This window comes from Coregonus lavaretus (genome assembly GCF_964263955.1).
Source record: "Coregonus lavaretus genome assembly, chromosome: 4".
NCBI lineage: Eukaryota > Metazoa > Chordata > Actinopteri > Salmoniformes > Salmonidae > Coregonus > Coregonus lavaretus.
The window spans coordinates 72903890-72919129 of record NC_139991.1 but is presented as its reverse complement, the minus strand read 5'-3'; the positions used below and the strand labels follow the sequence as shown (position 1 = coordinate 72919129).

The 15240-nt window shown below is 45.7% G+C and overlaps 1 protein-coding gene across 1 annotated transcript in view; it reads right to left on the bottom strand.

Moving 5' to 3' along the window:
- The window catches only part of tln1 (talin 1), a 137309-nt gene that overhangs the window by 54386 nt on the left and 67683 nt on the right, over positions 1-15240 (bottom strand). The window contains 14 exon segments of the mRNA XM_084160439.1: positions 174-340; positions 861-1155; positions 2309-2476; positions 6685-6783; positions 7112-7320; positions 7870-7978; positions 8290-8403; positions 8755-8935; positions 9426-9502; positions 11745-11846; positions 13378-13533; positions 13786-13890; positions 14298-14358; positions 14612-14739. Coding sequence (XP_084016565.1) covers positions 174-340; positions 861-1155; positions 2309-2476; positions 6685-6783; positions 7112-7320; positions 7870-7978; positions 8290-8403; positions 8755-8935; positions 9426-9502; positions 11745-11846; positions 13378-13533; positions 13786-13890; positions 14298-14358; positions 14612-14739 — 1971 coding nt within the window.

The following is a 15240-nucleotide window of genomic DNA, read 5'->3' as shown; positions in this document are numbered from 1 at the left end:
ACAGACCATGTTGGAATGGGGGACGGGACGGGAGCAGTAGCTCATGTGGGACAGACCATGTTGGAATGGGGGACGCGACGGGAGCAGTTGCTCATGTGGGACAGACCATGTTGGAATGGGGGACGGGAGCAGTAGCTCATGTGGGACAGACCATGTTGGAATGGGGGACAGACCTTGGCAGCCTCCACCATTTTGGCCGTGGCGTCCGCCAGGAGCTTGGCGGCTGACAGCAGCTTGCGGGAATTCTCCAGGTCCGACTCGCCCTCTGCGTCCATCTTGATGGCGTTGACCAGGTCCGAGGTGGCCTGGGCAAGGATGCGGGCCTGACGCACCATCTCACCTGGAGAGGGAGACAAACAGCACTCAATACAGTTGAAGTACTGATTTATTCATCCAGCCTTTACTGAATCTGGCTCTAGATAAAAGGGCAAAGGTAGCATTTTGATCTTTCCTTTACACAACAATCCACATTCTCACCATATTGTCATATTAAAACTCTCAAATTATACTTTTCTGTACTGCTTTTTGGAAATAAGACATCAATTTGAAATTGCTTTTTGCAAATAGGATGCCATTTTGAGATGCAGACTCCAGAGACGGAGGAAGAAGCGAGACATCTCATTCACTCCTTTTTTCAGGTTCATATACAGTCAAACTCAGCAGACCAGACCCAGCTGCTATCACATTGGTGCCTATGGGAGAGTCACCCCCTTAAGCAGAACTGAACCGTGACCATTTTCTTCAATGGTAAACGGCATGAGTGGGACATCTTCTTTTATCCACCATCTATGCTATCACACTCCAATATGACCGCTGAACCTTGACCACTTTAGCCTCGCCCCTCCCATCCCCCAGCCTACCAGCGTCTCCCATGGAGCTGAAGATGTTCTCGGTGACGTCCAGGATGCGGTCTGTGGCCTCTCCGTGGCGCCCTATGGGCTGCCCCCCATGGGCGTACTGCTTGATGTGCTGCAGCAGCTCGTTGAGGGCGTGGGTGACGCCTGTGGCGGCAGCGCCCACCTGCTTGAGGAGCCCCTCGTCGCTGGTGGCGCCCTGCGACGCATCCACGCAGCCGTCCACCGACTTGGCAACCAGCTTGCCTGCTTCGACCAGCTGCTCCTGGCACACCGGGGAGCTGATGGTGGGAGCGACCACCTGGTAAGGGGTAGGGTAAAAAAAGGGGAGGGAGAGATAGGGGTAAGGTAAAAAAAAGGGAGGGAGAGATAGGGGTAAGGTAAAAAAAAAAGGGGAGGGAGAGATAGGGGTAAGGTAAAAAAGGGGAGGGAGAGATAGGGGTAAGGTAAAAAAAAGGGGAGGGAGAGATAGGGGTAAGGTAAAAAAAGGGGCGGGAGAGATAGGGGTAAGGTAAAAAGGGGGAGGGAGAGATAGGGGTAAGGTAAAAAAAAAAAAAGGGGGAGGGAGAGATAGGGGTAAGGTAAAAAAAAAAGGGGAGGGAGAGATAGGGGTAAGGTAAAAAAGGGGAGGGAGAGATAGGAGGAGAGGAGAAATGGGGATGATAGAGAGATAAATAGATGGGTAAAGGAAGAGGAGAGAAACAGATCAGTTGGGAGGACAACACATGATCTAATCAAGCCCTCTGAACCACCTCTTGGTGTCAACACTAAACTAAACTAGAGAGGGGAAACAACCAATTGTCTCTTCTTACGTAAACTACATTTACAAATTCACAAATGGAAAAACACAAATGAATTTGAATTAACAAATCACCAAATGTGTAAAAAAAGTAATTAAAAAAATAAGATTTGCAAATCAATAAAAAGTCACTATATTGACAATAGCGTTGGGCGGTCTCCAGATTTTCATCCATTAATACCTTTCCTGTACCATCCCGGGGTATACGGTTATACTGTCAGTGCACACAAGGGGCAGTATTTATTTCCAAATGTTTGTTTTTTTGACACACAAAACAAATTTAGGCAGTAGGGATCTTGATCCAGGAGGGAATTGTTTGTCTCTGCTGTAACCAAGAAGCTTGATCTTGCCATCTAGCCGCTTAGATAGCAAGTTAGCAAACGAAATGCCTAGCTGGAGCCCTGAGCTGGATATCATTTATTTGACACAACTTCTAGTTATAAGCAGTGGCATAGAACGAATCCCCGCAGCTCCCGTGATGCAGGGGTGCACCCGAGCTTTAGAGGGTCCCCAATTTACGCTATTATAAATCATACCGTCGGTATTTTAAAAATACCCCTGTAAACGGTATATATACGGTATACCGCCCAAATTACAAACATGGGATAATAGATGGTCAGTGTGTGGTAAAGATGTTGGGGTTCTTGTTTCTTACCCGGGTGCAGGCCACCAGTTGGGAGGTGGATAGGGCACATTGGGTCGCTGCGGCGATGACGCGGTTCTGGAGTGCAGAGTCCTCTGTCTTCTGGGCCACGTTCTTTGCTTTGAGCACCAGAGCGGCGGCAGCGTTAGCCACGGCTTTAGCCAGCTGCATAAGCATGTCCTGAGAACGGCAGGGATGACACAGGCTAGTTAGCATGCTAGTTAGCATGTAGCATATAGTAAATCAAGGCACAATGGAAGGAGAAAATATCATTTTAACGATTCCATACCAGGCCCATAAACGAGGCTCTGTTTTGATTGAGACTGTGTTCATTGTGAGTATCTTTAGCCTGAGTGCCAGACTGTTTCTGCTTTAGTTAACTTGTTGTTGTTGTCGTAGCAAAGAAGACGACAGCGTAGCATTGTTGAGAATAGAAACAGTGTGACACCTAGGTTAAATGGGGTGAAAAGATTGTGGGTCAACTATGAAACGATGGACTAATTTCATTATTTTGGTAAGAATTAGGATCAATTGAATTATTCTGAAGAGAATTGTCCTCTTCGGGAAGAGTACTCAAATGTTAACGTCCATTTTGCGAAATTAAATGAAGTAAAGAGATTAGAGAAATGGCCTCTACAAAGGAGAAAATGAGACTTTTCCAGTTTTAAAATCTGTCCTGCGAAACACACCACAGCTTACAGTCTGACCTGAATTCAGTGCCGCCAGTTTTAGCACAAAGGTGAATAGAAGGTCCTATTGATGACCCTACTATCTATAACCCTCCATATGACCTCAGAGGATTCTTTCCATAGGGGAAGCCAAGCTAAGCGTACGTCCCAAATGACACCCTATTCCCTACATAGTGCACTACTTTTGACCAGAGCCTTAGTACACTCTGTAGGGAATAGGGTGCCATTTGTGACGCATTCCTTCACATTCATTAAACCTAAATATACTATAGCATAACCCATCCAGGCTGGGGAGGAGGGGAGACTCAAAGCCTGGTTGCTCCAAAGACAGCGATCAACTTTATCTTGCCTTTAGTTGTTGGTGTTTGAGTCTCTACCCCACAAGTGGAGACTTTAGGAACATACTGACCTTCTCTACTGCCCAAAAGTAATAAGGTTATTCTACAAGGTTATGTAGCGGGCTAGCTAATGCAGCTACAGTACCGAATGACTAACAATGACATATTCATGTGTATTTTGTCAACTAGCTGATTTAGTCAGAGACTGGGTTTGACATTGACACTTGTTTTGGGTCTTGGATATTATTAAGAGGGCTGACATTGTACAAACATGTGCAACAGTTTAAATTGTGTCTCATGATATCAGATATATTTAAAACTAAAGAATGTGCATTTTTGTGCTTCCAAAACCTGTTACTTCACGTTTGGAAGCACAAAAACAGAGTGACTAAGGGAGGCGGGGGAGTAACTAGGAGGGAGAAATGTGTCTGGGGGTGAGAGAAAGGTGACTGGGGGGGGGGGGGAAGAGAAAAGTGACTGGGGGGGGGGAGAGAAAAGTAACTGGGGGGGAAGAGAAAAGTGACTGGGGGGGGGGGGAGAAAAGTGACTGGGGGGGGAAGAGAAAAGTAACTGGGGGGGAGGAAAGTGACTGGGGGGGAGAGAAAGGTGACTGGGGGGGGAGGAAAGTGACTTGGGGGGGAGGAAAGTGACTGGGGGGGAGGAAAGTGACTTGGGGGGGAGGAAAGTGACTGGGGGGGAAGAGAAAAGTGACTGGGGGGGAGAGAAAAGTGAATGGGGGGGAGGAAAGTGACTTGGGGGGGAGGAAAGTGACTGGGGGGGGAGAGAAAAGTGACTGGGGGGGGAGAGAAAAGTGACTGGGGGGGAGGAAAGTGACTGGGGGGGGGAGAAAAGTGACTGGGGGGGAGAGAAAAGTGACTGGGGGGGAGAGAGAAAAGTGACTGGGGGGGAGAGAGAAAAGTGACTGGGGGGGGAGAGAAAAGTGACTGGGGGGAAGAGAAAAGTGACTGGGGGGAAGAGAAAAGTGACTGGGGGGGAGGAAAGTGACTTGGGGGGGAGGAAAGTGACTGGGGGGGAGAGAAAAGTGACTGGTGGGGGAGAGAGAAAAGTGAATGGGGGGGAGAGAAAAGTGACTGGGGGGGACAGAAAAGTGACTGGGGGGAAGAGAAAAGTGACTGGGGGGGGAAGAGAAAAGTGACTGGGGGGGAAGAGAAAAGTGACGGGGGGACGGTGACTAGGGGCTCTCTAGGTGTGTCAAAAGATGATACATGGAAGCGGAGGGACTCCAGCTGTGACCTCTGAAGTGCTAGACACACACACAGTAGGCTAACACACAGTAGTCTAACACACGGTGGGCTAACACACGGTGGGCTAACACACGGTGGGCTAACACACGGTGGGCTAACACACAGTAGTCTAACACACGGTGGGCTAACACACAGTAGTCTAACACACGGTGGGCTAACACACGGTGGGCTAACACACGGTGGGCTAACACACGGTGGGCTAACACACGGTGGGCTAACACACAGTAGTCTAACACACAGTGGGCTAACACACGGTAGTCTAACACACGGTAGTCTAACACACGGTGGGCTAACACACGGTGGGCTAACACACGGTAGTCTAACACACGGTGGGCTAACACACGGTGGGCTAACACACGGTGGGCTAACACACGGTGGTCATTGAGGAGAGACAGGATATCACCAGTAGCATGCTGCAACAGGGTCGCTGTAATAAAAAAACTAAACAAAACGTCACTTTCCTTTATCCAAAAGCTAATCAAACACTCATCAAAATTATGCAGTTTGGAAAGTGTTTAGAGTGGGATTATCGACTTCACGATTGAGAAGAGTTGGGCAGCTCCCTGGATGTCGTTTTGTGAGTGAAGAGTCGTAAAAGAAGGAGGCGGAATAAGGGAGGAGGAGAAAAACTGAGGATTTCTGTAATTTGTGGGAGCTGCGGTCAGGCTCCATTCTACAAGCACTTATGAACAGCCATTAGCCGGCCTACTTATTTCTCCACGATATGTTGTCTGCGCTCGCTCAGTCATTTTCAGGCTATATCATAATTTAGGTGTAACATTAAAGCTACATCATCAAGTTTTCAGTTGAAGCGCATTCCCTCAATACATGTATAGGCTATTATAAATATCACCACATAACCAAGAACTCCAATACCGTCACCAAAGAGCTGTAGTTTTGTCCCATTTTAAGGTTAAGTACTGTATTCTAAATCTGTTGCCAATAGGTCTTAGCTCAGTCATGAGGAATTCAGAAATTCTCTTAAGAGAAAACAATTCTTAACAGGCTTCCTTCCCACTTATCGAAACAGAAACCCTACTACTGCTATTGTTAAACCCTTCATTTAATATTGGACACCATTGTTAAAACAGACATTCCCTGTATATCTTCAGGTACAGCAGTGTTCTCCTAGAGCTCAATGCAACCACAGCAAGGGTTAATAATCAACCCAGTACCCTACAAATGGAAACGACTCTGTTTAGACAGGGGCAGAAAGATGGTCATGTAAATGCAGTTAACCTTTTAATACCTCGGGTGAAGTTGCTCATCTGAAACTCTGAGCTTATCTCAGTGCATTGAGCTGTTGCATACTTCATAATCAAATGCTTTTGAGAGCTACTTGCACTTTTTTCCTGTGTATCAATAATCAAAACCTATAAGAAAACAGAGAGCATTTGAGTACCTGAAGATATGCAAGAGAAACCGAACGAAACTGCTGTCAAATGCTTTAAACTCAGCTATTTTGACAGCAGTTAGAAATTACAAGGAGAGACTACTAGATTCCATTACACCAGCGTGGTCAATTACAGTGAACGATCCAAGAACCATTAGCATGATTGGCCATTGGGAGTGACAGTGATTCGGATAGGCTCATCTTTCGAGGACACGTTTGTTACCAGCTTGTGACTATAAGGATGGACGCTCCGCCTTGCACCCCTGAAAGATCCTTTACCTAGAAACTGACCAATGCAGGTGGAAAAAAAGACGGGGGTTATAGTAATGTCACACAGTATTGCACAAATTAAGTCAACAAACTCTACATAGGGAACTGATCAATACCGTGTTCTGACCTAAGATACTAAGGCAACTCAAACGTTGTGCAAATCAGAGTGTTGAAAGCAATGGACGATTTGCGCAGAAGATTCAGACTAAAGTCTATGAAGGGCAGAACCCTAAGTTCCTGGTATTTTCACTCAGCCATTTATTGATGTCAACGGGAGACAAAGTGAAAAGTGTACTTAAGTGGAAGTTAGAATTTGCCCCCAAGTGTGAAAACGGCCGTTTATAGCCTTAGTTGAGACTTATTTTCTCGTGGCGTAGTCCCACTTTCAGAGTGTCAGTTCAGTTCACTCTGGACTGGGTCACGGTTGGCCTACCTGAAAGCGGGGGTCGGCGTCCGTCTCTCCGATGTGAGACAGCAGCTCGCCACTGGCCTGGCCCACGTTGCCTGCAGCCTGCAGAAGGTTCTGACGGGGCTGATGGGTGAAAAAAAAGACGCCAGAAGAGCACAGGTCACATGACTGAAGAAAAGCCATCATGAAGGGATTCTTTAACAGTGTATATCTTATGCATGAAGTTGGTTTCACGTTAACTTACAGGTGACATGGGTCGTGTCCAGTAAGCACAATATGGGAGAAAACACTTTAATAAGGACACAGATTTTCAATTTTTCGGTGCAAAATCTTTTTCCACCGTGCGCCTTTCTGAACATTATCATTGTGCGACACAGAAACAGTAAGTACAAAAAAAATGGCTAAGCATTCAGTGTGTTACTTCAGTACTCAGTGCATGCGCGTGTGTTACCTCAGTGTTGGCTGGCTGGGCGGTCTTCAGCATGTCGGACACGGCGCACGCCAGGTTCTTGGCAGCCCCCAACAGCTGGTTTCCATTGCTTCCCTCATCCTCCATGAGGGCGGCAAGCAGCTTGACCCCCTTGGACATCTCCGTCAGGTTGGAGGAGATGGTGGTCACGGCACAGCCCACCGCCGTGTAGTCGGTCTCTGCTGGGTCGCCTATTGTTGAGGGGCAGACAGACAGACAGACATGTTTAGGTTCCAACACTTTGTGGACAGGCCCTAGTGCACTCGGTGGACAGGCCCTAGTGCACTCGGTGGACAGGCCCTAGTGCACTCGGTGGACAGGCCCTAGTGCACTCGGTGGACAGGGCCTAGTGCACTCGGTGGACAGGCCCTAGTGCACTCGGTGGACAGGCCCTAGTGCACTCGGTGGACAGGCCCTAGACAGATGTTGAGGGGAACTTCATGCTGCTGCTTTGCTTTATTCATCCACCCACAGAGTCAATATTTCAGCTACAAAAGCCTTCACCTTTCTAGTTAAAAGACATTACAACGCAGTATCTAACCACCTTTTTATACCACCTTTTCATTTAAACTTTATTTATACATGTTATTGTCATTGAGATCAAATCTATTTTACAAGAGAGACCTGTATTGAATTAAGCACGCCGGTGAAAAAGGCAGTTCCATATATACCGGTCCTTCGAGACAGATATAAGAAGTTACCACAACATAAATTCTTGGTATCCAGTGAGGAGACGGTACCTGCGGTGAGGTTGACCATGGAGGCTGTCCCGGCTGTGATGGCGTCAACCTGGGAGTGGATCTCGTGTTTGGACTCATCCATCTTGTTCTTACGCCAGGCTTGGGAGGCCTGGATCACGGGAAGACACAGATCACATTAAACCATTTCATACAACACTTACATGAAAATTACTGTTGGCTTCGAGCACCAATTCACTGTTTTACCCAATAGGATAGAGTGGAGCATGTTCTCTCCCTTGATCTGGTACAGCACAACACATTGAACAACTATGCTTGAATCGTATCCATCTGAAATAATTCACTTTAAACCCTTAACCGAGAGGACAACATGTGAGATGAGATGATCCAGAAGCTACTTATAGCTACAGGTTGGAGGTTGTACAGGTGAAGAGTGGGTCAGTTTAAGTCCAGGTGTCTCACCGCGTCTGTCCCGAGGGGAGGCAGGGTGTCAAACTCCCCCAGCGAGGCCTGGGCAGCCTGCACCGCCTGCATGCTGGAGTTGATGGTGCCAGTCAGGGCCTGCTGGGCGGATGTCTGCACACAGGGGAACATACAGAGATACACTCTTAGTTTTCATTCTGTACTGTTAACAAAATAGGCCAATACACTTCATGTTTGTATTTATTTATTTTCCAACTGAGAACGTTATGGTGTATAGACTCTAAAAAGGCATATACTTTCTTCAGATATAAATATCGTTTTGGGTTCCATTCAGTGTTTCAATTAACAGTCAATTGAGGAAGTGAATTGAAAATTAACTACTATTTCCTATTAGGGCTTTTCCAAATCTTTAATTGAACTGAATTTCACTTCCTGAATTTAAAACTGAATTGACCCCAACCCTGCTAGAGATCAATGTGGCCCCCCGTGGCCCCCCAGCCTTACCAGCGGGGGCATATGGCCCCTGTGCATCTGTCCGCTGGTGATGTGCTGCTTGGCCTGGGGCATGGAGCCCATCTGGAAGCTCTCGGGGCCCCCGGCCCCTGAACGCATGATGGCCGGCAGGGCCACAGAGCCAGTCTCCACCTTCCCCACCTTGTTGAACTGCTGCTGCAGCACCGTAGACCTGGGGGAGTGGAGGGACAGATGGAGGGAGTGGAGGGACAGATGGAGGGAGTGGAGGGACAGATGGAGGGAGTGGAGGGACAGATGGAGGGAGTGAAAGGAAGAGATGGAGGGAGGGGAGAGATGGAGGAGTGAGAGGGATGGATAGAGGTATGTCAGAATAAATACTATATTGCAGTGCTGTATACAGTAAGGCTCTTCATCCTCATCAGAATCAGAAAGATGGCACCCATAGGCTAGATGGAACCACTACACAGGAACCATAGGCTGGATGGAACACCTACACAGGACCCATACATGCAAATCTATAGGGGAGTTATGGATAAAGACTGAGGGAAAGCACTACAGTGTTTTTTGTTTTTTTGGTACAGTACAGTATAGAATCTTCTTACATCAAAACACACACACACACACAAAGTGAGCCGTCATTGACATGCATGCTGTGACATATCACTGACACACATTGCAGGAAACAGCTGCACTGGACTCACTTTTTGGGTGACACAGAATCTTCCAACATGGTGGACTCCTCATCTCCCTCTAATCCAAAGTGGTCTTTGCTCTTTTTCTGTCGGAAGGAGACAAGAGAGGTTATTGGGTATATTATAGGTTCTTTATTATGGTTATAGGGTTCATATAGCTCTACTCACTGAATTAAAGGGGCAATCCGGGATTGGTACATAATAAATTAAAATAAATAAATAAAGGTACATCCATTTTATGACTTTTAAAGTAACGATATATGGCCATTGATTCTTGAAGTATATCACTTCTAAATGCCTCACTAGCGCAGTTCAACTGTCGCACCTCATCAGAACCCATAATATAAGCTAGATTTACTCTACTGTCTGTAAACAACTGTAATCGCACCATTACTGGGTAACTGTTGTGTCATCGGCAAACTTAATGATGGTGTTGGAGTCGTGCCTGGCCATGCAGTCATGGGTGAACAGGGAGTACAGGAGGGGACTAAGCACGCACCCCTGAGGGGCCCCCGTGTTGAGGATCAGCGTGGCGGATGTGTTGTTACCTACCCTTCCCACCTGGGGGGCGGCCCGTCAGGAAGTCCAGGATCCAGTTGCAGAGGGAGGTGTTTAGTCCCAGGGTCCTTAGCTTAGTGATGAGCTTTGAGGGCACTATGGTGTTGAACGCTGAGCCGTAGCCAATGAATAGCATTCTCACATAGGTGTTCTTTTTGTCCAGGTATGAAAGGGAATTATGGAGCGCAATAGAGATTGCATCATCTGTGGATCTGTTGGGGCGGTATGCAAATTGGAGTGTGTATAGGGTTTCTGGGATAATGGTGTTGATGTGAGCCATGATTAGCCTTTCAAAGCACTTCGTGGCTACAGATTTGAGTGCAACGGGTCGGTAGTCATTTAGGCAGGTTACCTTAGTGTTCTTGGGCACAGGGACTATGGTGGTCTGCTTGAAACATGTTGGTATTACAGACTCAGACAGGGAGAGGGTGAAAATGTCAGTGAAGACACTTGCCAGTTGGTCAGCGCATGCTCGGAGTACACGTCCTGGCAATCCGTCTGGCCCTGCGGCCTTGTGAATGTTGACCTGTTTAAAGGTTTTACTCACATCGGCTACGGAGAGTGGGATCACACAGTTGTCCGGAACAGCTGATGCTCTCATGCATGTTTCAGTGTTACTTGCCTCGAAGCGAGCATAGAAGTAATTTAGCTCATCTGGTAGGCTCGTGTCACTGGGCAGCTTGCGTCTGTGCTTCCCTTTGTAGTCTGTAATAGTTTGCAAGCCCTGCCACATCCGACGAGCGTCGGAGCCTGTGTAGTACGATTCGACCTTAGTCCTGTATTGACACTTTGCCTGTTTGATGGTTAGTCGGAGGGTAGAGCGGGATTTCTTATAAGCTTCCGGGTTAGAGTCCCGCTCCTTGAAAGCGGCAGCTCTACCCTTTAGCTCAGTGCGGATGTTGCCTGTAATCCATGGCTTCTGGTTGGGGTATGTAAGTACAGTCACTGTGCGGACGATGTCATCAATGCACTTATTGATGAAGCCAGTGACTGATGTGGTGTACTCTTCAATGCCATCGGAAGAATCCCGGAACATATTCCAGTCTGTGCTAGCAAAACAGTCCTGTAGCTTAGCATCTGCTTCATCTGACCACTTTTATATTGACCGAGTCACTGGTGCTTCCTGCTTTTGTTTTTGCTTGTAAGCAGGAATCAGGAGGATAGAATTATGGTCAGATTTGCCAAATGGAGGGTGAGGGAGAGCTTTGTACGCGTCTCTGTGTGTGGAGTAAAGGTGGTCTAGAGTTTTTTCCCCTCTGGTTGCACATTTAACATGCTGGTAGAAATGAGGTAAAACAGATTTACGTTTACCTGGATTAAAGTCCCCGGCCACTAGGAGCGCCACCTCTGGATGAGCGTTTTCCTGTTTGCTTATGGCCGTATACAGTTTGCTTATGGCCGTAATCTCTAAACGGCAATACCCTATCCCTACTGTACTGCAGTGCACAGACACATTGAAGAGGCAACTCTAGTGTACCCTGACTTTTTGTCAATATGATTTCCATGGTGACCTGGTCATACAGCACTCTTGATTCACTATCTTGAATGATTACAATCTCTGCCGGCAACCGGGATTATGTGTTAGTGTTGGGCAATGCATCCGCGCCGTAGTGAAGTTTCCCCTATGTAGAGATCTAGGATCAGCTTCCCCTCCCTCAATCCTAACCTTAAACATTAAATGGGGAAACTGACCCTAGATCAGTGTCTAAGGGCAACTTCACCACACTCCGATGCATCTATATTGTGAAACATCAAATGGCACTGCAGTACCTTTTTCAGAATGATGTCAATGTAACCAGCGATCAGTTGGGCAATCTGCTCTCCCTCAGTCGTCTGGACAGAGTAGTAACCGTCTTGATAATCGCCAAAGTCCTGGAATAAAAAAATATATATATATTTACACAGTACCAGTCAAATTTTGGACACACCTACTCATTCAAGGGTTTTTCTTTATTTTTACATTGTAGAATAATAGTGAAGACATCACAACAATGTAGTAACCAAAAAAAGTGTTAAACAAATCAAAATATATTTTATATTTGAGATTCTTCAAATAGCCATCCTTTGCCTTGATGACAGCTTTGCACACTCTTGGCATTCTCTCAACCAGCTTCATGAGGTAGTCACCTGGAATGCTTTTCCAACAGTCTTGAAGGAGTTCCCACATATGCTGAGCACTTATTGGCTGCTTTTCCTTCACTCTGCCGTCCGACTCATCCCAAACCATCTCAATTGGGTTGAGGTCGGGGGTAAAATAGCCCATACACAGCCTGGAGGTGTGTTTTGGGTCATTGTCCTTTTGAAAAACAAATGATAGTCCCACTAAGCCCAAACCAGATGGGATGGCGTATCGCTGCACACGCCTTTCCAACCGTCAAAAACTCCTTATGGAGCTCAACTTTATTTATCTGGTGAGCTGCCAGGAAATACTCCCCAGAAAATAATAATAATAATAATAAGTCGGACAAAACGGCCAGTCTTCTTTCCTGTTATGGTTTACAACCGACAAAAGAACAGACAAAGAAAATGGAGCCTTGTGGTATGTTAATGTTTGAAAATAGTCCTGTTTGTTTACAGGCAGAAAATCCTTCAGGGGCTGGAAGTGTGGTTCATTTTTGTTCATTTGTGGGCAAAATAAGCAGCGTTAGTTGAAAACATGCAATGTGCAGCTTGGACCTGTATTCTCCAGCACATGACCAAAATGCAACACTGTTGAATGTTGCTGATGTAGAGTCATAAGGTGATGGGTATGTATGGCTTACATTTACATTTTAGTCATTTAGCAGACGCTCTTTTTCTGAGTGCATACAATTTTCTTTTACTTTTTCGCACTGGTCCCCTGCGGGAATCAAACCCACAACCCTGGCTTCTTCCAACTGAGCCACACAGGACCCGGGGCTATCAAATGACATCCTTTCAATGTTCTTTTAAGTGCAAACAACTTATTTTCTATGTTCTATAATAACTTATTTTAAAAACACACAGCACCAATCCTTGCAGTGTGTATTCTTTTAAAGGGGTTGTATCCATTTTTTCTAATAGCAATAGACAACCCCGTGTTCATATTCCACTCTAGACAAACTCAAGACAATGAACACTGTGGTGTAGTCAAAAATAACTGCAACTGAACACAAAACAACCTAATTCTAAATAGCCAGACAATATGTTCCCCTTGACATTAGCTCTAGTTGAGTGCTGGGTCATGTTCATTAGGGCACACAACAGAAAATGTTTTAAAAGTGGTCAATGAACATTTCTTATCCAGGTAGACCCTCCCTTGTTTCAGTCCGTTTTTTCCTTGTTTGGTGCCTAATGAACACGACCCTGAATGTCACTGGTCCAATGCTGACCAGGCGACCAGAAGGTCAAAGGTGACCAGGAGGTCAGAGGTCAGGGGACCCACCAGGGTGAAGCTCTTGGGCGAGGCAGCCCAGCGTTTGATGTTGGTGAGGTTCCACTCCTGGATCACCTCCTTGGTCTTTTCGTCCACCCGCATCACACACTCCTTGGTGATTCCCAGCAGACGAGGGACCAGTTTGTTCTTACCCTTCATTTTCTCCTGCGGGGACACACGCACGCACCAACACAAACACACATGGTTAAAAGAACTCCAGTCCTATGATACCGGAACATTTGAAAAGGTATTGCACATTCCATTCAACCGTCAAAGGCAGTGAGTGGAACTTCAAAAGCTTTGAAATGTCAGAGCTTTGATTGGTTAGAAAGAAGAGAAGATCTTCAATGTTGTTTAAGACTTGTTTAAGGAGTTTAAGTGTTATGGTTGAATGTTATTTTGTCAGTGCCATTTTACCTTTACTAGGAAGAATGACACTCCGTAGGTTTTCAGAGACCTAGCCAGTTTGACGTAGCTGACTTTGGCCTCGATTTCTGTCATGTTTTGGTAGTTTTTGTGAGCCTGTGTAGGAAAGAAAAATAAGACTTATTGAACATCTCAGCCAGCGATACTATAGTGTCACAGTAGAAAACATCTAAACGGAGCAAGTCGGGACACTTTTAAATCAATACAGTTACAGCCATAGCAACAATTCATCTAGTTGGCTTGATCAGACTTTGTTGTTAATCATACTTTGAAAACATTCAACTTTACACAGATGGAGACAAAGACTATTATTACAAACCAGAGTGGGAAAAAAAATCAGATCATGCGTTTTCAGTCTGTGAGAAAAACAATGTCCCCACCACAAAGAGCGAGCAGCCCAAATATGACTGGCCTTACAATGACCCCCCCCACACACACACACACACACGCATGCACCCACACACAAGAAAACAACACACACACACACACGCTCGGGTTCTTACCTGGAAGATTCTTTTCTCCCCTTTGTTCTTGATGTACTCTTTAGGGAGGAACTCTTTCATACTAGAGAAAGGAAATCAGAAATAATTAAATGGAAACAAACTTTATTGATGAAGACAGTGAAATCACTAAGGCAGGCAATATTATCCAGCAGTTCTGACTTGTGATTCAAGTGATACTACATCAAAATGTACTGTATGTATGTATACACGCACTACTAAAAGGCAAATGTATCTTTGTTATATATCGAAAATATTTGAGCCATTCATATACATAGCATTATATATTTAATAATTATGCAATAAACAGTGCTCACTCTAGGAAGCCTGGTTTGTGCTTGGTCTCGTTGTGGTCACCAAACTGGATCTGACACTGGTATCCGGCAAAGTCGCAGGCCTTCTCGAAAGATACGGGATGGGAGCCGTTCAAAATGTCATCACGGGCCTGCACAGGGAGAGGAACATCCCAATGACATTATCCCCAAAGACATTATCCCCAAGGACATTATTCCCAGGATCATCTCCTGACATTTCAATATTACATGGATAATAAATTAAGGAAGATCTCAAACAGAGCCAGGAGTAATCTGAGATCAGGCAAATAGATACAGTTCCTTCGGAAGATATTCAGACTGACTTTTTCCACATTTTGTTATGTTACAGCCTTATTCTAAAATTGAAAAAAACGTTTTTCCCACCTCATCAATCTACACACAATACCCCATAATGACAAAGCAAAAACAGTTTATAAATTATTGCTAATTTATAAAAATAAAATAAAATAATGAAATATCACATTTACATAAGTATTCAGACCCTTTCCTCAGTACTTTGTTGAAGCACCTTTGGCAGCAATTACAGCCTTGCGTCTTCTTGGGTATGACGCTACAAGCTTGGCACACCTGTATTTGTCAGGTTGGATGGGGAGCGTTGCTGCACAGCTATT